The following is a 22008-nucleotide window of genomic DNA, read 5'->3' as shown; positions in this document are numbered from 1 at the left end:
TCTGATCTTTCTATTTCTCTGGGTATTACTTTATTAGCCTCTGTTAAGACTAATAAAGACGTTCTCACAAGTTTTGCCACTACTCTTCTGTGTTTGCCCTTTTGCATCTATTTCTCTTCCTTCATACTCAATTTGTCTTTATTTTATTTAAGATTTGTACGTGTGAGTTTACAAATGGGTCAAGAAATAAGAAAGTCTTCTGACAGGAACAGTCACATGCGCTTGTTATCAGAAGATTCACTATTTCTATGTTTATTCATTATACAAATACCACAGACCAACCAATGCCAGTAAGAATACTTCTGGTGGTTTGAGTGCTGTCAAGCACTCACTGATACCATATATGCACTTTTTCTGCACTTCCTTTTGCCAGTTAGGATGTCTGCCAAGGGCCTGACAGCATAGTTACCTTCTTCTGTGCAGGGTGTTCCTTCCCGTGTGCTTCTGAACAAGTGGTGGCAGCAGCTCCTGACTGAGAAGTTGGGCTCTGTCCATTAACTAAGCTGATGGATTGGTTTTGAAGCTGTGCTTACATATTTGTTGAAAACATGTGGATGTTCTTTCATAAGCGTGCTGTGTATGATATAAAGCACAGTCAACATGCAGGCTTGTAAGAACTGCATCAGTACAGGTTAGGGGCTGACCTGCTGGAAAGGAGCTCTGCAGAGAAGAACCTGAGCATCCTGGTGGTCAGCAGGTTGATGCTGAGCCAGCAGTGTGCCCTCCAGGCCCAGAATACCATTGAGGATTGGTATGGTATCCTGGGGTGCATTAAAAAGAGCATGGCCAGCAGGGAGGTGATCCTCATCTTCTATTCTGCTCTGGTGAGGTCACATCTGAAGTATTGTGTCCAGATCTGGGCTCCTCGAGCCAAGTTCAAGAAAGACAGGCGCACCTCTTTTCTAGGATTACTCTATACAGTGCAAGGAGACTTTAAAGTAGCTGCAGAAACTCTGTGGAGAATCTTGTATTTGTCCTGATACCAATGAAGAGCCATTTTTTTATTTGCCTTCCTTATTCCTCCTCTTTTCCTGTTTATGACTCAACTCTGCTTTTCCTACCTGACAAATCTCACCCATCTAAACCCTGTGCCCCTAAACTTCTCTCTCAGCTGGGTGTAATAGGCTCTTCTCAAGCTTCCTGGTAGATAAAATCATGACAGCTGCAGTAGTTTCTGAACAGCGCAGACAGTTCTCTTCTTGCTTGGTTTGCTTCAGTTCAGAGTGTGATACTGCAAGTGTTGAAGTCTATCGTAGCAACTTTTTGCTACCTCTGTTCTGAGAGCAGAGCTGATGCTCTTTTCCTCACAAGGAGAACACGGGCTACAGGGTACGCATCATTTCTCAGACACAGATTTTATTACTTTTGCCTCATTAACACTAAAATAGGAAGAAGCATAATTCCACGAAACAAGAATCTAAAGCATAGCAGTAGAAATACCACAGTTACAGCAGGATTTGTATCACACTAATCTAATTTATACATTAATATTAAAAAGGAGCTTTTACTTCTGTGCAGTAGAAAATACAAAATAAAGGAAAAGTGTTATTTACTGTGAGCAGAGTTTTTGCTCTTTCCTTTTGTATACCTGTGGCTGTTAACCTCACAAGGGAGCAGCCAGAATGTAGTAGCTGATAGGAGACCAGCTAACAGCTAATAGAAGTGGTGCCTTGAGGTAATAGGCTGAAGAGGGAGTATTCACACCACTGCAACAAGGGTGTCTGATCCCTACATTAAGAAGCTGATTTCTAGGTTCTTTTTGCAGTCAGACAAGTAATCTTCCCCAGAGGTCTTTTAAATCATGTCTGCTTCTGACTAAGACATCTCTTTTTCTCCACTGGCGCTGAAAAACCTTGAAGAGATTTGCTGTTAATGTATGCATCTAAATCACGTGTGCAGTGTTAAGAGGTATGCAATCCACTTTTCCATCCTGACATTGCCAGGAGGTTACTTGAAGCTGGCTTTACAGATTTCTGAGACTAAAACTTTGCATGCTTGAATGGTGCCCCTTGAAGGAAATGGGAAAAAAGCAGCACTGTTTGCCTGTGTAAGGAGTGTTTAACTGCACTTCTTCCTTCCAGTATAAAGCAACAGTTTAAAGCTCATATCACATCCTAGGATACCCCTTTTTATTTATTGAAAAATTCCCAACAATGGCATAAGTGTGTGGCTTGGCATAAAAGTGTTGCCATTACACCACTAGAGTAATGGTCACTAGTCCTCAATAAGCATGCAGTCCTGATTGTGTCAATGGAGATGATGTGCATCATTCTCCTGGAACGGCAAGGCGGTTACATCTCCTCTCCAGATGGCTGCTTCTGTGCTTCCAAGGCTGCTGTCTTCCCAGAAGTCTGTCCCAAACAGCAGACATACTGTGTAAGTCTAGAGCACATTTTTAGCATGCAGGAGCCGATCCTGACACACTTTCTGCATCTGCTGCAGAAAGTCCCCCTTTATACATGTGATTTGTATTTCCAGAATGAGAGAGGCCTCCACTCAGTACTACGCCCATGCTCTCCAAAACCCTCTGAAGGATTATGTATTTTCACATGTAATCATGCATCTTAGCTAGAACTAAGATAATTTTAATTCTGTCCTTGCAGATCTCTGCTGATGTGCCTTTACTGTCTAAATGCTATTTCCCTGGAAGGGATCGAAGTTGTCAGGAACAAGTTCATGGTTGTTTGGGGGTACAACACTGACTTCTCATACAGTCATTAGGCTTGCATTTACTTGTAAAATTGCACCCACAAAAATGACAATCTTGTCCATTAAAAGCTCACCTTGGAAAATGTTAGCAACCAAACAATGGTATGATAGGCATAAGATTATATACCTAAAATAACTGTAACTTAGCCTATAGTAAAAAGAATTATGTTTAGAAACAACTAGCTTACAGATAAATCCTTAGTTTAAGTGGCCACAGTAAGATAAAGGTCAGTCATCTCTCTCATCAGTGAAGTTGTCTTGGTATCTTTCATCTTTATCCTTTTCATGGAAATTCCTCTTATTCATGTAGAGAAAATAAGTGAAAGAGGAGAAAAATGAAAATACTGAAAGCTTCCCACTACCAAATGGCTGACAATGTTGCAGAAAGAATACTTTTACTTCCAAATGCAATCAGGATTTTAGGTGTTCCGTTTATGCTGTATACTGAACAGGTACATCAATCCTCAAAGCCTCCTCCCAGTCTTATACTGTTCATGTGGCTGTAAATGGATCTTGTGAGATTACTTATTGCTCCTTCAACTATTTTATATTCTCCCCTAGTAAAAGTCATGAATATTTATTTGTTCATCGGACAGAATATGGGTCAGCCATCAAAATCAAACAAATCATTCTGTGATCAAGCTATGATATTAACAGTTATTGAGAAATGGTTGTTTCTCTTAGATTAAGAACAAAAAATGTTGTGATCCAGGCAACTAGCCACTAGAATTGACATAAAGATCTTCTATAATGTCGTCCACTTCTTCAGGCAAAGAGATGCAACATTCACTAGCAAGACTTCAGAATTATTTTTACAATCCAGTAGAGATGTCGTGCTCAGCAGTAGATGCTGTAAATGTGGAACTAACTCTTTCTAATTTTTCACGATAAAGAGATGGGCACTTTTTGCACAGGTGAGCTGCAACATGCTTTCGGAAAAACGTATAAAGATATTTCCTAAATTTTTCTCCAACGAATGCATAGATCACAGGGTTGATACAGCAGTGGATCATTGAAATTGTTTCTGTCACTTGAATTGTTTTGTCCAGTCTGCTTTGGCTATCACAATCTGGATAAAAAAAAGAAGTTTGAAATGTATGCACAAAAGAAGCGACATGGAATGGTGTCCAGAAGATGAAATAAAAAATCATGATGACAAAAATAAGTCGAACTGCCTTCTGTTTTTTCTCATTCCTACATCCCAGTAATGTTTTTAAAATTTGAGAGTAACAGAAAATCATAATGATCATTGGAATGATAAGCCCAAGAATGTTCATCTTTAAAATGTAGGAGTGCTTCCAATTTATTAGGCTATCTGGAGGATAATGAGCACTGCATGTATACTGTGTATTTTCCTGTTGAGTTTTGTGAAATACTATCCCAGGAACAGAGGCAAAAAGAGCAACAGCCCACGTGACAATGCTGGTGAGGATGCCGTAGGAAACTGTCCTAGCTTTTAAAGCAAACACTGCGTGAACTATGGCCAGATACCTGTCTATGGTCAGCAGGATTATGAAAAAGATGCCGCTGTAGAAGCCAAGGAGGTAAACACCTGAGAGAATCCGGCACAGCGCTTCTCCAAAAATCCAGTCGTGAGCGGCATAATAAGCCCAAAAAGGAAGAGAAAATACAAACAGCAAATCTGAAATGGCCAGATTGAGCAGGTAGATGTCAGTCATACTCTTCAACTTCTTGTATTTTACCAGGATAAGGATAACGAGAATGTTGCCTATGAAGCCAAATATCACCACCAGTGAGTAAAGTGGTGGCAGAAAATTTGCTGCAAAGTGCTTTTCCTCTGTTCCCATGCATGGTGCTGCCTCACCGTAGTCAAATGTTGTTGTTGGCATGTAACCCAAATCAATGGTATAGTTCTCCATTGTGTGCTGATCTGCAAAGGAAGAGAAGAGAGATCAGCTGCAGGGAACTCTAGGCTTGGCAGGGAGGGGAATGAAACATAGCCATGGGGCCTGGCCTCATTGTGCCAACCCGTGCTGCAGCCCTCACCCAACTGAGTCTGGGCAGCATGAAGACTTTGCAGTGACTGGGTTGAACATAAGTGCAATTTGTGGCTTCATGGGAGCCTCAGTGCCACTAGGAACCATCTCTGGTGGTGGAGAAATGACCCTTCCACAGCGCACTGACTGCACCCACCTGCTGAAGCTGATGTAATGGCTGTTGGCGAGCAGCAAGTCAGTAGCGTTGGTCTGGGTTCCGATGGCAAAGGCAGTGTCCTCTTCAGAGTCTGGGTCAGGCAGGGGCCATGGAAATGGCTGGTCTTAGGTAACTCTGGAATAAAAGCTGCGTGCGGCCCTGTCTTGTGAGTGCTGGGCTGGACACGTTCAGCTGATGACCTGCAGGAATAATTGCAATGGAAAGAACAGATATGCAAACACCTGTTCAAATGGCATAAAGGGTTTCATTTGCTATCAAATGACCTATAGAAACACCGTTAAGAAAAAAAAGTGATTTTTTATTTCTCCTAGGATTTATTTTAAGCTTCTATTCCAGTTTTTACAGAAATAACACCCTTGCTCAAGTGATAAGTTTGATTCCAGTTTTTATTTTATTGAAATCACAGTTTTGATGAATAAGCTGTAAGGTAGCAACTTCACAGTTGCATGACCGTGATATAGGAAGAACTGTGTCTGTTGCCCCAGTACTCTGTCCCTCTGATTTTGATTGGAGAGCTGTGGAAGGAGCTGGGCTTGCCTGGCTAGGAGCACCACTGTCTCACAGGGTAAGGAGCACTGCGGGGCCGTGAGATCCCCTGGGGGACTTCTGCTACAGTGCCAACAGGTAAAGGCTTGAAAAGTGAGTTCCATCAAGCCTTTCCCTTCCTGACACCAAAACCTCCTCCTGTCCCAAATCCCTGGTAGGATCAACAGTCAGCCAGATTCAGACCCAGATGCAGAAGCATAACTGTAATTTTGTCCCTGAGAAATTAAGAAGATATACTTTTGCACAGGCCCCTGGAGAAGTCCACAGAATACCTGCATATCTGTGAGAAGCAGGGAAGAGGATTTTGACAAGACAGGCATCAGAGGAACCAAATGTGCTTCCCAGTCAATTTGTGGGAGAGTGAAATTGATGCTTTAGGTAGACACTGAAATAGAGCTACTTGCTGTTGGGAAAAATGTCTGCTGCTTTTTTCCTGTATCATCATCCTGCATCCTGATGACTGCTTTTATGAAGCATTGCATTGTTGTGGCAGAATGATTGCTGTTCTCTTGTCAGGGCAGCAGACTGCTCACCACACAGAAAGCTTCAGATACTGTGGCTGCTCCAGCTTGCTGTGTAACCTCTCAGATAACTCAGCAATCATCACTCCTTTCCTGTTTTGAACCCCACTGTGCCCTTCTTTTTAAATGAGAAGGTCTGTCCTCTGTCACTGCAGATGTCTTTTGTAGAAACCACACTCTGAAAGCCATTGCTTTTGTTTTTGCACTTGAGTTCTGCAAGACTAAATTGAGCTGAAGAAGCTCTGCAAGTCAAAATCTAGTCATTGGTTAGAGTGACAATGAGGCTGCCCTCCAGTCTGTAACGAGGATGCTTCTTTAAATCATGTCTTCTCATGTTTCTGCACTTGAGCATTTGTGCTGCTTTAAGAGTATCCTTGCTAGCTCTTGAGTACTAGCTATTACAAATACACTACCACTTGTAGCTATAGTAGTCTAGGTGCTGGTATGGCTAGCAGACTTTTCCATGTTGAGGTAATTCAAGCTCAGAAGGCCCCTGGTCTTTTGCACTGACTCTGTCAGGGATGGCACATATCACACTACACTGAGCTGAGCCCTGAGTGGGGTTTGCACAGAATTTCTTCATGGAAATCACAGTGTTCTATAACTACAAGTTACAAGAGCACCTGCACGTGAATGGAGCCCTTGTCTCAAAACTGGATGACCCACAAAGTTTTCTGTCCCCTTTTTAGGGCTGAAGACAGTATTTCTTCTTTCAAATATACACAAAGGTTACAGCACTACTTGCCCTGCCTTTGCTCCTCTCCTTTTCACAAGTTTGTCACAAAGAAAGAAAAACTAATTAATGAATTTTAGTCAACTTAAAAGTATGTCAGCAGTATCTAGGGCACTTTACGATCAAAGAGAATTAAAGTGTAGCATAGAGAAAAAAAAAAAATGGAATCTAAATAAATAAAATAACAGCTAAATCCTGCTGGCACTGTGAGAGATGTGGGCAATGTTCGCTGGTAGCAGCTTTATTGATTTAACATTGCCTTGGTCTTTCTGGAAGGAGTTTCTGGACTGGCAAAACTACAGAGAAGTACATGCATTGACCAAAGATACCTTGGGAAGCAAGCATTTGTTCATGCTTCTCTTGGGTTACCAGAAAAACTGAAGGAAAAGATAGAAGTACAAACTAAAACCTCTGAGCTGATATGAATGCATGATTCTGTGATAGAAACCACAGAATTTCTTACCAGGATATGCTTGGAGAAAGACAGTCCCTTCCAAAATTAAACCTTGCTTTGGAAACTTCTTCCTCTTTTATAACAGCTGAGCATTAGAAGCATCTTTCTGGAACTGCTTGCTTGACACTTGATTAATTTTTCTATTCCTGAAGAACATTCAAGGAAAAAGTACATATAATGCTGGGGAAAAAAAAAAGGCTCAATTTTCTGTGAGCGCTCAGGATCCAGTTGTTCCCATTCCCCATTTAAAACAAACAAACAAACAAAAACCAGATAGTCTTAAGAAAATTCTGAGATTTTCTGCAGTTGAAGTCAGTCTATGTGGTCACAAGGCAAAGGAAGAAGGAGGTGTTTTATCTAAATAGATGTAGAGTGAAAATAAGCCCTTGGAGAAAGAGAAACTGAGACAGATAATAAATACTCTCTACCAAATCATTACTGTATGCATAAGAGGGATCATTTTTTTTGTAGGCTGAGTCCTATGCTAGTCCTTCTGTTTGAATTTTCTTTTCGGAATCTCTGCTTAAACTGATTCAAATAAAATATTGAATCTGGAGAAATCCAAACAACCGCTGCTGTCACAACCATTCTGAGGATGAACTGGAGTATGAACTGGAGTGGATGAGATTCCCAACAAAGGTCATGGTCATCCTGCCCTCCCCATGTTATTGCCAGAAGGGTCACCCCACAGAGAAGTTCAAGACCACTACCCAGGTGGTGCCAACTCTTCCTGGCAAATGACAGTGGAATTCTCCCATAAAAGCAATTGCTGCTATTAGCTACATACTTAATACACTGAAAAGGAAAAAAGAAAAAAGAAAAAAAAAAAAAGAGGAATAGGTTTATATCCTTACAGTATGGTAGCTTTTTTGGGGACCAAGTCTCATTTATCAAAGCAGAAGCATGAATAGTACAATTCCAGCAAGATGATGATGAACTTCATTCATGTAAAACCTCATTAAAAGGAAATTGCAAGCTAGATCATGACTGGCCATTAACTGGTACCTGGTATCTACATTTGAGACAAGGAGTACAGGCTTTCAGAGACCAGCCCAAAGAGGAGGTAATCCCGAAGGACCTTTTATAACATGATAATAAAAGCACCTTTAGCAGGTTAAATACTTGAATAACACAAAGAAAACAAACCAGACTGTGATGTGATACTGATGAAGGACAGTATCCATATGTATCTGATAGAATAAGACGTGGCTAAGATTTCAAAAGGCTAGAAAAAAATGAGAAGGATTTAGTGTCTGATCAGTTTATATTCTTAGAGGAATCTATTTGCGAGCTATGGATCTCCCAGGACAGTTTGAAAACCAATTAAGTTTAAATTACAAAAAAAAATATTATAATTTTCTCTACTATTTGTCCACTTCAATTCTCTGCTCTCACATTAACCTTATCCTGAGCTATAAGCTGGTTACAAGACCTAATTTTTATTAAAGACAAAGTGTCTGCTTAAATGGCAGTTCTGCTCTCACTGTCATTAGGCACATATATTTCCCCACTCAACAAATCTGTATCTCTATATACACACAAATTAAAAAAAATGAGCTACTCACAGGTTTATCAAGCTTGTTTTATCAGACTGTGTTGTCGTCTTCTTTGTGAACAAGCGTATAGTTAAACCCTATATCTGAAAATAGGAAATAGAACTTCCTGTGTGATCTATTGCAAAATATTACAAGAATCAAGGGCACAGTTCTTCTTTTCAGAAAATGAACAGGGTTCAGCTGTGTTAGGATGACAGGGGTGTCTCCTTCTGCACCAGCTGAAATTCAGTATCTGATCTAGTGCATCTCTACCAGGTAAAGACAAGGTGGCTTCATTCAGGAAAACCATGTTCTCAAGATAGTATTTCTAGCTGCTCTAAACACTTCTGCTGCTCAATAGAAAGTAGTAGGAAATACCTGACATTTAGCATGTGTAATTTTAAAATTAAATTCAGATCACAAAAAGGTCTATTGAAAAAAACCACCCAGGTATTCTTCATGTATGTTGTCTTTTACTGACTTATATGTGATCCCTAGGGAAGAAGATCTGGTAGGCAAAATTATACTATAAATGTTATGTTAGCATCACATATGCCTCTCACAAGTCTTGTGGAGAGAGACAAGCTTGGGTCCTGGAAGCAGCATGCCTGTGTTCACACAGAGACTTGCTGGAGCTGCATAGGTCAGGCCGAAGTAGACTCTGGTTATAAAGCTGCCTTCCTTCCAGCACAAGACCAACTCAAGCACTCTGTACCACGCTATACTGTGGGATACAGACCTCTCCTTGAACATCTCTTGTAATTTTGGTAAGTCATTTATAATGATCTTGCAACCACAAGATCAGAAGAGGGCAGAAACCTGCAGCTCATTCCCTTTTTGATGTGGTGGCATTGCAGGATTGAAAGCAATAGAAAGAAAGAAATGGAACAGAGCATGGTTCAAATATATGTCATGCATATTTTTTTTTTGGAACATTTGTACTACCGACATCTTTGCACACCAATTTCAACAACTGTGTATGTAATCACTAAAAATGAGGACTGATGATTAATATGGCCATTCAACAGCTTCCTGGAGAGTCTAAGTTTTTAGAGCAAAGTATACATTTTTCCTACAACTTTTAGCAGCAACTGTTGACCATTCTCTCTGAGACTGCTGTGTGGCTTCCAGCAGTATTTCTGAAAGACTGTAAGGCTGGATTTTGCTACAATCTGGATTTTGTGGGGGTTTTTTTTCCTAGAAAAATCTATGTGGATTTTAAGTAGTGATAACCTGGCCACTGATGTTGCAGAGATTACAAAAGAAACTCAGAGAGCTGTGAGCAGTAGCAGAAAGCCCGCCTAAGCAAGAGACTAGGAAGGATAATTTCCGTGGTGGCTGAAAGACATAAATGTTTCCGGTTGGTCTGGAAAAGGGTGTGTAGATTTTGCTGTAAATACAGAAAAAATGCAGAAAAGCTTCAAGCCTGAGCAGGAAGGGACTTCCCTACAAGGACAGATTGCACAGCAGGGAAATGCAAAGCCACATTTTTTTTCTATCTCATTTCCCTCTGAGTCACTGCCTGAATTTGAAGTCATGGTTTTTTGGTTTTTTGGTTTGTTTTTTTTTTTTTTTTTACTATTTCAGACATCTCTTTCTATTCAATGTAAAGGTTGCTAATGCAGCAGGTTTTTTTGCCATTTTTTTTGCCAATTGAAACATCTGTGGGCTGTTATCTTCGGTAAAGAACTGCTTAGCTGGCAGGATCAAAAATCCCGCCTAAGGCACTTCTCCTCAGTGGTCTCTAATAGAAGGGGTTTGTCTTGGCTCTTGAGAGTGGGACTTCTTTGAAGCTCATTGTCCAGGGGCTATGGGCGAGTATAATTGTATGGGATACCAGGGGGAGTCCTTGACCCCTTCTCTCCTTGTCTTGAGACACTGGCACTTCCTTCTGTGTTTTTCAGAGACTTTCAGGAGTCTTGTTTTTGCTTGCTCTTTCAGTTTGCCCAAGTAAAAAGCAGATACGACTGAAACGAGCAGAACTGACACATAAGTGATAGCAGAAGTTGTAGAAATCTAATAAATGCAGCACTTGGTGATTGAACACCTCCCAAGCAAGAGACAAAAAAGACTTGCGTCATGGGTATAATCTGATCTAGCAGGAGGCCCTGGGTTGCCATGCGGGAGGCCCGGGTTGCATTGGTGGTTCAGTGGTAGAATTCTCGCCTGCCACACGGGAGGCCCGGGTTTTGGGGGCAGTAGGCCCCTGCCCTCCCCACCCCCCGCCTGGCCCCACAAAATGGGAAGGAAGGGGGAAAAGAAAAAAACAGCGGCAACAATCTATGGAGGTAAACTTATTTTACTAACTATGATATCGGAATGCAAAATATAATACAACCTAATTGAAATTGAGACTAATAAATCAAATAAGATATGAGAGAGAGTTCCCGAGACCGAGTCAAACCTGAAAAGCTTGGAACGGCTAGGAAAGCACCCTCCAGCACCCACTGCCAGGCAGTAAGAGACCGCCCCACCCGGAAGGGCCAGATCCCATGACTTCCGTAATGTATAGGGATAGGTACGTAGAATTGGAGCATTAACACTTTAATTCCAGTACATGATGTTTTGATGTGGAATATTGAAAATCAAATAAAAAAAAAACCAAAACCATGACAACTAGGTTGTACAAAGAACCCCCTATGTAGACAGTACTTTCTAAACAGATGTGGGCAAAGGAAATGTGTACAAACTGCAAGCATTCATGTATTGACAGAATTGCTAAAAGATGCTGTATCTCAGGATTGGATAAATCCCTGTCTTCATCTTCTCTCTTACACAGGTAACTAAGAAAGACTGCAGAAGTGATCATTAGACTTGCACGCTAGCTTCATAATCTGCGAGGTTAGCAGGGGTCTCGAGCTTGTTAGAATGGGCTTGCTGGATTATTGCAGTGGTTGACTTATGACTCAGAGAATGATAGCACAGTTTTGCACATGCTGTTTTGAAAGTTGTAATTCTTCATGCTTCCAGTCTGAGTGCTCAGACTGAAAACAAGTTGACAGTGTTTTCAAACCACCTCAACTCCCATTGATCCAACCTTTGAAAAACAGACGCAGTTTGTTTCCACAATGGGAGAGATGGAATTGGTTCACAGCTGGCAAAAATATTAGTAAAACTACAAAGCAGACTGAATAGAAGTTATGGGACCTCAACTGTTTGCCTCATAAACCACAGCAAAGACTGAGGGACGGCCTTGCAATTCATCTCATATTCTAGGCAGTGTGAAAGGAGATATGTTGACTTCAGTTCCTGTTTTTAAGAATTTCAGGCAAAGCAGGAAAACATGAGAGCGGAACATGGGTACTGATGGCATTACTGTCCTATTCCACTGGTGTGCTTGAGCATGTGTTTTTATGGTGAAGGTGAGTGAAGTAGATGTTTCGTGTTGAAAAGGTAGTTCAGTAAACATATTACTGAGTCCTTATGTAGTCCTGTGGTGGTTTTAGCCCTGATGGACAGCTAAGCATCACCACAACTGCTCTCTCAGTCCTCCTCCTCAAAGAAAGAGCGGGGAGAAAATATGATGGAAAAGGGCTCAGAGTTTGAGGTAAGGGCAGGGAAATCTCTGATCACAGTTACCGTCATGGGCAAAACAGACTCAACATAGGAAGATTAATATAATGTATTGCCTGTTACTAACAGATTAGAGCACTGAGAAACTAAAAGCAAACTAAAAGCAGCTTTCCCCTGTCCACTCTCTTCTACCTCCTCCCCCAAGGCAGCCATGGGGATTAGGGGTCGTGGTCAGTCCATAACGTTTCACTGCCACTCTTTCATGGTCACTGTCTGCTTGTAGTCCAGCATGGGGTGCCCACCATGGGATGCCGTCCTTCCTGAACCATCCCTGCTTGGGTTTCCCACAGACTGCAGCTCTCCAAGCACTCCTCTAACATGTCTCCATATTATAGGGCCCAGCCTTTAGGACTCAATTACTCCAGCAAGGTCCCCACAGGCAGCAGCTCCCCCAGCCCTCCTGCCCATGAGTTCCTCTCTACGGGCTGCAGCTTTGGCCTGGAGTTTGCTCCTGCAACGGCTCTCCATGGGCTGTACCTCCTCCAGGCCTCATCCACTGCTGCACCATGGCCTCTTCCATGGCTACACATGGAGATCTGCTCCGCATGGTGCCCGTGGGAGACAGCTTGCGCCTCTGTGGGCCTCTCCTGGGCTGCAGGGAACTTCTGCTATGTGCCTGGGGAGCACCTACTGTCCTCCTACCGCACTGACCTTGGTGCCTACAGGGTTGTTTCACTTTCTCACTCCTCTCTTCCAGCTGCTTTAGTGAAGCAGTTTTCCCTTTCTTTCATTTGCTCAACCAGAGTTGCTCACGGCTTAGTTCCAGCAGTGGTGCGTTGCTTTTGGAGCAGCTGGAGCTGACTAGGGTCTGACATGGGGAAACTGCTTGGCTTGGTTCACAGAGATCACCCTTGCAGACCCCCAGCTGCACAAACCTTGCCAGGTTACAAGCCCTTGAGTGTCCTCATCTGCAGCAGCCCTTAGCAGGGGTTCTACTGACTCTCCTCGTTCTTTCAGGGTTAGGTATGGTGGCAGCTTTGGTTGAGCACAGGGAGGAAACTGCACACAAGAGGAAATTGCAAAGTTTATAGTAAGTAACTGCTTCAGTTTTTCAGTGTAATATTTGTTAGTAATATGTTGATAATGAAAACCCTACGCTGCCCTTGCTGTGCACAGTGCTGTGCTCCAAGCTGCATTATTTGCAGATGCACATGTACAAAGTTACTGCATAATCTTCTCTTGAGATGCCTAACTTATAAAAACTTTAAAGCAGCCACAGCTCATAACCATCCTTGGAGAGACCTGATGTTGGTCTTTGCCTTGATCCAAGTGACAAGCTCCCTTTTTTATACAATTCTTTCTGCTTTTAGGTAAGTGGCATAAACACTGAGCTACTTCCTGAAAAGGAAAATGGAGACAGTCACCTCCCCTTTGCCTGGTTCCACTTTCTTTGGTTTCATTCCATACTTCTTCAAAATATGGAGAGCAGGCTTTCCCATCAATGGCTGGTAATCAACTGGTTAGACTAAGGGCTCCCTCTATAGTCAGTAGACAATGGTGAGTATTTGCAGAGAACCTCTCTTTTTCTTTAGCCATTCCACCTTAGGCTAGAATGGATCACCATATGGAGAAATCTCTCCTTAGTGATAGGTAGAGCCTAGACAGAGTTCAAACAGCTGACTTTTGCATTGATAAAAGTGGCTAGATAGTCCAATCAAATGTTTCCAATAAATTGAATGAAATCTTAAGGGCTTTTGGTAACAAGAAATCATTTTTTGTTTTGGAGAAGAGATCAAGGGAAATATTTTCGATTTGCTGTTCTTTGGGTTGAGGTTGTTTTTTAGTAGATAAGATTGATAATGCTGTCTACATCCTCTGCTGAAGAGAAAGAGACCTGTGCTGCAGAGATAGATAAAGGCCAATTCTTGTGATGAACCACAACAGATGCAAGAACAGATTTACTGAGTCACTATGAAAAGTGCAAACCTACTTATGGCCATGAAAACTGTATGTGTGTATGTATCATGCAACAGAAGTGAGGCTGTGAAGGCCATACTCCTCTTTTTTTATGTCCTCATAGCAGTGCAGGTGTTCAAGAGGAACACTGCTTTAGAAGAGCTAAGGAGATGCATAAAAGCAAAACATGGTTGCTGTTCATGGCATATGAAAATTGCATTGTCATCTGCTCAGGAGTCTTTGTACTTCCACAAAGCTTTGGGGCATTTCACAGGGCCCTGGAAAAGGAAGACTAGACAACTGAGATGTAAGTTAACTAGGAGCTGAACATGTTCCTAAGATATTCTGAGTCGCAGAGAACACGAAGAATTATACGAGGAAACACGTATTTAATATGATGTGAATCTCTTGGTTATTCAAGTCACAATGGCTTGGTCAGCCTGCAGGAGCCATCAACCCAGCTGAGGAACTTACTATTTGAGGTTCTTTTTGTTGTACTCCACTAACGTGCAGGCTTTATTTAATGTATGCTGTCCAGACCCTTCTCAGATTGCAGAATTTTGTTTTTACTCTCATAACAGTGTCTCTAGTCCTGTTAGGGTAATATCTGATTGATTCACAGATACTACAGTATTTGTCTCCTCACAACATTTATGAGATGAATCCATACAATTATTTCCATTTTGCAACTAGGTAGGTGAAGCGCCAAAATTGTGAATAACACTCTGAAGTATCCATCCATTAATTATGGAAACCTTGTTTTTCTTCTAAAGAGAAGCATTATGCAGGGGATTGGTTACTATTTGTTGTAGCTGTATCCCCAGACTTCCAATTCTTGGTCTTCACCGTGGGGCCTGAAACATAATGGTCAGGATGAGAACTTGTGGGTGAAAATTAGGGACCAGACAAAAAAAAGAACACCTAGTGATTGGGTTGTACTACCTGCCACCTGATCATGGGGAGCCTGTGAATGAGGTCTTCTTCCTTCAGCTACAAGAGGCATCACACAGGCTCTCATCTAGATGGGAAATGTCAACCGCCCAGATTTCTAGGAAAGCAAAATGGTGGGCTGCAAGCACTCCTGGAGTGTGCTGAGGATGGCCCAGATATTAGATAAAACAACCAGAGGAGATCATTACAGAAGTTAAAACTGAAGGTATTCTGGGCTGTAGTGGTCATGCTCTGGTAGAGTCTGTGATCTTGAGGAAGATGAGCCTGACAAGAAGCAGTCAGGACCCTGAACTTCAGAAGAGTGAACTGCAGGCTGTGTAAGGAATTACTGGATGAGATCCCCTGGGAAGCTGTCCTTAGAGACAAAGGAGCTGAGCAGAGCTGGCAACTCCCTTCCAACGCAAGCCATTCTATTATTCTGTGAATGTGAGGAATGAAACCTCAGAGGCCACCTGTGTAAAGCTAAGTAGAAAGGGAAGATGGTTAATTTACATGCTAGGAGTAGCCATCAAGGATAGTTATGATAAATTCATGTCTATGTGCCTAAATCCTGTGGTGGATCTTGTGCTTGCCCTGTGACAAGATTGCAGACTCTGGTGGTATTTCTGACACCAGACCAGGCATCTCTGAAATGTAAGTCATCCATGAATTTTGCTTTGCAGGGCTCTTCAAAGAAGCTGAATTTTACAGACAAATCCAGCCTCAGAAAGTTTTCAGTCTGCTCAGAAATTGGCTTCATACTGCTGTGCACCTGCCTGGTGGAGCCTGCTTTCCTTCTGACGAAATACCTCATGAGGAGTTCAGCAGCCCAAAGCCAGCCTGGTAGCCATGTTACACTGATTAATAAACAAACTGAATCTGATCCTAATCATTTCCCAGGAGATTTTATTTACAGGGTGGAGATCCCATTTTCTTAGCTTTTGTAGATAAAATACAAGAAAACACAAATCAGCAAAACCTCCTTTCTCACAGTCCAAGGCAAACTAACCACACCACAGAACATACCACGCTGTGCTGTTCTTTGTCCTCACAAACTGTGGATCACTGTAGTAACTTCTGCCCTACATTGTAGTAGATTTTATCGCCTTCTCTCTCTCTCTCTCTCTCTCTCGACTAATTACTGTCTTGTACCAGGAATGGAACAGCTAACTTACAGCTTTTTGCACAAATGAGACATTTTATACTTGCTCTGCTAGCTGAAGAGTTGTGGATAAGCTGTCTATGCTACAGTTATCACTGTTAGCAAGTATGATATGAAGGCAAGTCTATCTGTATTAGTAAAGCTCAGATTATGTTGCAATTGTTCTATGCAGTGCAAGCATATCAGTTTGTAGTTCTTCTTGAAAGAGATTGTGTAAATGTTAAGACAAACACAAACCACAAATAAATGATAAAACTTCAACTGAAAAGCCATCTGAGCAACAGAATTGAAAGGAAAGGTGGGGTGTTTTTTTCTGCCTAAATTGTACCAAAATATGCCTATCCTGACTAAAGCTTAAGAGAACCTTAGCTTTACTAAGATTACTAAGTTTGTGTTTCCTGAACTGCACTCGGATTCACCTGGAATCTCAAAACCAAACCATCCCTGGCATGTTTATTTGGGGAATTAATGTCTTACGTGTTCCATCTTATGAGACTTGAAGTCAGAATCTATTTTCAGTATGACTACCATTTATCACAGAATCACAGAATGGTTTTATGTAGGAAAACATCTTTAAGGTCACCTGGTTCCAACCCCCTGCTGTAGGCAGGGACACCCTCCTCTACGCCAGGTTGCTCAAAGTCCCATCCAGCCTGGCCTTGAATGCTTCCAAGGAGGGGGTATCCACAAACTCTCTGTTTCAGTATCTCACCACCTTCAAAGTAAAGAATTTCTTCCTAATATAGTCTAAATCTACCCTCTTCCAGTTTTAAACCATTTCCCCTTGCCCTGTAGCTACATGCTCTTATAAAAAGTCCCTACCCAGCTTTCCTGTAGGCCTCCTTATCCTCAAATAATGTACTGTCTGCTACAGTTTTTCACACCAATGGGGGATCATTTCTTATCTTCCTGTTCATGTGCTAAATGTATCAAACATGCAATACCTATGCAGTGATCACCACCAACACTTCCTACTACTATGCAGTACTCTCCCCCCACCCAGTTCATTGAAGAGGCTGTCATATAGGTCCAAACCCCACAAACATGTGTTTATTCACTGAAATTTGAAGTTTATGCTGAGTTACCTCCTAACGTTTTCTCTTACTTAGAAAAAAAGCCTAGAAAACTTAGGGCGAGGGGTTCTGAATGTCAGCTTACAGCTGGGAGAAGCTATTGTCAGAGTGCTGTGACAAGTGAAAACAATTTAGCTTTTAGCTTGAGAATCAGTGTGAGAAGCTAGAGAAGAGGATGACCTATTAGGATGGGAGATGTACTGACCAGTAATCACTGGAGCATGGTCAGATGGGTGAGAGAAAGACACGTCCCTTCAACTCAAGAGAAGGAAAGGAACTCACGACAGAGAGAGAAGCCAGAAGGTTATCTATGGGTCACCAGAGTTTCAGCAGACTTCTGAAATTGTCAGATTCTCAATGAAAGCTGAAGTCAGGCAAGCTTAAAAAATTTAGTGGTGTTATGAGGTCATTTCAGCAGAAAACAGTAAACCACTGAAAGTTTTGTCTTTTGTCCCTGGGTTAATTTATCTTTTTAACACTCGCATCAAGGGTTGAAATACGTTATACAAATGCCAGTGAGCATCATCAAGTCCATCACTGAATTCAGGGATGGATCTCAAACATGACAGAACCTGGCTTGGAACTGGCCACCATACACAGACCTGTGACAACTCAATCTTCCAGGGTGAGGCACGTTCGGCCGCTCACGTTCAGTTTGGGCGTCCCCAGGGTGCTTCCATCTCTCTTAAATTAGCAGTGCCATGACCCAGCCTGCCCATCAAGGTGCTGGATGTTGTCTTGTCTGTGGGGCACAAGCGCAGCACTCACTCCTCTGTTAAGGATTTCAGAAAAGGGAACATCTTAAACATAAATCCAAGAACGTAATGATGTCATTCATAACAATAATAATGATACTAGTAGTTGATATTATACCCACGTCCTAGTTTCTACCCTTCTTCTAAGTGTAATGCTTACTCTTCCATTGCCCTTCTAAACCCTAAGGCTGATGGCCAACTATCTGTAACTACTGTCTATATAAAAGTTGTGGCTGTGTCTCACAGCAGTAAGCAGAACTAAGACAGATTAAATATAGCCCTCTGCTCAGAATAACCACTCTTGCAGCTAAAGTAAGCAGCCCAAAGCTTCAGGCAGGTCAAGAGAAGTTCAGGTGAGGTCAACCTGGCAAGCTGCAGCCCTGAGGCTTTGCATTGCCAGCACAAGGGCTGTGGTTGGCACTGGCAAGAGCAGTACCCTATCTCTGGGTGGGCTACAGGACTGCAGGAGACAGTCCAAGAGTGCAGTCTCCAATTACAAGCTTACAGAAGTCTCTTGGTAGTATTCCTCTATCCTAGGAAGATAGAGGAACTCAGCCATGCCTCTGCTTTTTCCCTTTACACTCACCAGCCCCTCCTCCCAAGAACCTGCAGCCTGCAGAGAAGTAAGAAGAAATGAAGGTCGGCTGTGGGGCAGGGCTGGGGAGAGGGGCAAGGTTTGTCTTTGATGTTTACAGCAGCAGTGAAATTGAGATGGTAGAGAGCTGTGAAAGGAAGCAGTCCTTAGGAGTAAGAAGGCTGTGCTGAGGGAAGTGCCCTGGAGGAATGAAAAGGGGGTTAGGTGAACCCTGACGGGCTGAAGTTTCTGAGTAGGAAAGTTGCTGAACAGGTCCTAGAATTATGTGCCAAGTCAGAACTTCATGTTTCCACCTCCTGCTCGGAGATGAGTGGGTTGGTCTTTCACCATACAGTGCTATTTTTTACCTTGGATTTTTGAAATGATAAGGGCACTAACAGAGAATGGGGAACAAGCAGGTGAGATATTGAAACAGGCCAGCATTGCAGCGCCTCAGCTTGTAAAGCAGCACATCAAGGGAGGCAGGAGGGAAGTGGAGGCAGCAGCCAGCATGCCGCAAGCCACGGGGAGCCTGGAAATAGGGTGGTTATAGAGGTGCAGCACCAGGTCTAGAAATGAGTGTGCAGGTGTTAGCTTGTCTTTAAGACGCCTGGAGCATATCTTACTCAACAGCAAGAAAGGCAATGAGATTAAAGACTGCCCTTTGGGTTTGATGCTGTTCCTTTTGTAACCCTGAGAAAATGGATTTGAAGGGATTTTTTCCCCTCAAAATGCAAGTCCTCAGATCGAAATCTTTTTTCTATGTTATTTTTAGAGACCCTGTACTGGGTTCTACACAGTTGATGGTACTATCTAATTTTTCCTGAATACCCATCCCACCCACAGGCTCAGAGGCTTCTTCATGAGTCCTGTGTCACACAACAGTGATGCTTATGTCCCTTTACTGCTGGAGAACCCAAGTGACTTTCCAAAAGGGACACTTTCGTGCACAGATTGTATTACAGAGGGAAATGTGTTTATGTTGTTTAATTGCAGGAGCATCTGTGCTACGACCAGGACCAGCAGCTGTATACCATAGCTCTCAGCTGCTAAATAGGCTGGGCACAGCAGAATGGCCTTTTGACTGCACAGGTTCTCCTTTGCACTGCTTTGTGCAGTTCTCTTATACTTTATTTGTTCTTAAAGTGTGATATTTCTGAGCACCTAAAACATTTGGATATGTTGCTGCTCACTGCCAAATGCTCTTGGGCTTTCCTATCCAAGTGTGAAGGGGATTGCACTACAAAACAGCAAAGAATATGAAACAGGAAAGTGGAGGATTGTGAAACCTTAAAACATAAAAATCAAGAGGTAGAAAGTTCAAAGAGGTACTCACACATTTTAGAAACAGCTAGGTAACGCTACCAAACATCAAAACTGATACTTGGCACTTCAGCTGGCAATCTGCCGTCACCTGCAGGTGTGACAGCTCCATCCTTGGAGAAATGCTAAGTGCTTTTGTTGTGCAGCATCTGATTAGGTGAGCTGTTCTAGGGGCAGCAGTAATTACTTTATTCCATCTCTCCAAAATAATGGCTAGCTTTCAATTAATTTAATGGAACAAGATTGGGATATATATTCACGTTGCCACACGGTTACAGGAAATCCAAGCAACACCAAATCTGAACACACCTTTGTGCTTTTGCAGTGGTGTTTGCTGCTGTTGACATCTCAGCACGTGAAAACTGGTTGATTCCAGCAATTTGGTTCTGTGTAGATGGCTAAATTCTTTTACCAGCTTTACTTAGTCACATAACCCTTGAAAACGAGGAAATGCTGCATCTACTACCTGCCTCATTCCAAGAGAATATTACGCCTGCAAAAGAGGGCAGATTTCTGTTGACAGGTTTCTACCTAAAACAAATGTGTAACAGTGGAAATGGCAGTACCAGCCCCCGCATGGTACTGTGCTAGTGGAGAACTACACCTTGGTTTTGATCTGACAGTGCTGTTACCCAGAACTGTTTCAGACGATAGAATGCAAAACTTCTGGACATCAAAAATGGATTTTCTTCTTCAGAGAAGAGATACAAAGCGTCTTGGTGTAGGTGACGTGATGCTATACATGTGTCTCTCCATTCTATTATCCCAAAGTAGCTCCTTCTTTTATTCCTTTTTTGAGCCACATTAGACAGAGAATGAGCCTTCTGAAGGGAAAAGTATCCTAAGGACCTGTGGTTGTGTTCTGTGAGGGATCAATGGTATTGAGCTGCACTTGAGGCATGGGGCTTTGGATCTCTCCTTTTGGTTTCTTAAATACTTGGCTTGATACACAACAGAGGAAGAGGAGGAGGTCAAGGACAAGGATGAAGAGGAGGAGAAAGCTCTGCAGTAAGTCCAGCAAAACCTACTGTTAGCCTTCTTTGTTTAAGGCCTCACATCTCACTTGGGCTAAATTCTGCTATTAGCCTTCTCCCCACCTGATTTCCATGTGAGCTAGCAAAAAAGAAAAGTAATAACACCAAAGTGTTTGTCCCTTGTCTTGCAGGGAGAGAGCCCTAGCCTACTGCAGAAAGCATTGCTGTATTAGTGATGCAAGTGTCTTTGGCACATTTTAAGATCACACTCACAGAATTTCGTGATGGTGATGGAAAGAAGTGTGCAGGACTGGGGCATGGCTGGTGTGTGCCACTTGGAATGACACAGCAGTTCAAAAGTGGGCATTTGAGCAAACACAGTGCTTTTGACTGTCTTGTCTTTACATGATTTGAAATTCAGCAAGGCAGATGAACACTTATGGAAAAATAAGAATTTATTAACCTTACCTGTGACTGTTTATCAATTCTTGTGAATAACAAGATTGCAGATAGGATTTAATCCCACAGTATAAAAACCTTTGAATACCATCGCTAGCTAAAAGCAGTCTTTGCTTTGTGTTGGCCTCAAACCCATGTGTATGAAATGATCATTTCCTTGAAATCTAGAGGCCTTGAAAGTACAGGACAAAACCAAGCGGAATTTGTATCCATGAAGGCAGCTCCATCAGGCTGTAAGTTGTATGCAGCATGGATCAGCACTGTGGGTGTCCTTTGCTGCAGCCAAGAGAGCTGGCTCTAACAGGCAGCATTTGTGCCATCTGAGATGCATGAAGCAGTTCTGTGTGAGAACTGGCCAGAAACAAATTTCCTTCTTCCCTTTTTCTCAAAATACCAAAGGAATGTATAAAAAAAAACCCCAAACCCTATTCTTCCTTCCATTTTTATCTAAAGTATCAGTTGATGAGGTAGTAAATGGCGCAGAACACTTCAAATAGAAATACTGCAAAATTCTCACCACAGGGGAAAGGAATCTGGCCTGATGCTGGGCCAGGTGTCTTTTTAAACAGCAAAGTGTCTGTGCAGTACAAAAACCACAGCAATATGTAAACAGAAA

General features: G+C 42.3%; 1 protein-coding gene and 1 long non-coding RNA gene across 6 annotated transcripts; one reads left to right on the top strand and one right to left on the bottom strand.

Annotated features, from left to right (window-relative positions):
• Positions 1 to 3087: 3087 nt before the first annotated feature.
• Positions 3088 to 11152, bottom strand: LOC116227185 (C-C chemokine receptor type 5-like). Of its 5 annotated transcripts, none has more exons than XM_090142433.1 (5): positions 11078 to 11128; positions 8704 to 8777; positions 7148 to 7284; positions 4864 to 5063; positions 3088 to 4600 (listed from the first exon to the last, which is right to left on the bottom strand). In XM_090142433.1, exon 5 carries the CDS (start codon positions 4587 to 4589, stop codon positions 3522 to 3524), a length of 1068 nt encoding a protein of 355 aa, XP_089998559.1. In that variant the 5' UTR covers positions 4590 to 4600; positions 4864 to 5063; positions 7148 to 7284; positions 8704 to 8777; positions 11078 to 11128; the 3' UTR covers positions 3088 to 3521. The 5 variants fall into 5 exon arrangements, with proteins under 5 accessions (XP_089998559.1, XP_089998560.1, XP_031446189.1 ...); XM_090142434.1 differs by having other exon boundaries at positions 7148 to 7318; positions 11078 to 11109; XM_031590329.2 differs by lacking the exon at positions 7148 to 7284 and having other exon boundaries at positions 11078 to 11104.
• On the top strand, positions 10907 to 13734 carry LOC149917424 (uncharacterized). The gene is made up of 4 exons (XR_016467676.1): positions 10907 to 10961; positions 11934 to 12035; positions 13204 to 13276; positions 13557 to 13734. It is a non-coding gene; the product is annotated as an uncharacterized LOC149917424 (long non-coding RNA).
• The last annotated feature ends 8274 nt before the right edge of the window (positions 13735 to 22008 follow it).

This window comes from Phasianus colchicus, chromosome 6 (assembly GCF_987193195.1).
Source record: "Phasianus colchicus chromosome 6, bPhaCol1.hap1.1, whole genome shotgun sequence".
In the NCBI taxonomy this organism is placed as follows: domain Eukaryota; kingdom Metazoa; phylum Chordata; class Aves; order Galliformes; family Phasianidae; genus Phasianus; species Phasianus colchicus.
The sequence above is the reverse complement of the archived record's forward strand: the minus strand, read 5'-3'. Positions and strand labels throughout refer to the sequence as shown.

Bases quoted from the DNA above. Each gene is read 5' to 3' on its own strand.
- LOC116227185 (XM_090142435.1), bottom strand. From the start codon at position 4,589: ATGGAGAACTATACCATTGATTTGGGTTACATGCCAACAACAACATTT.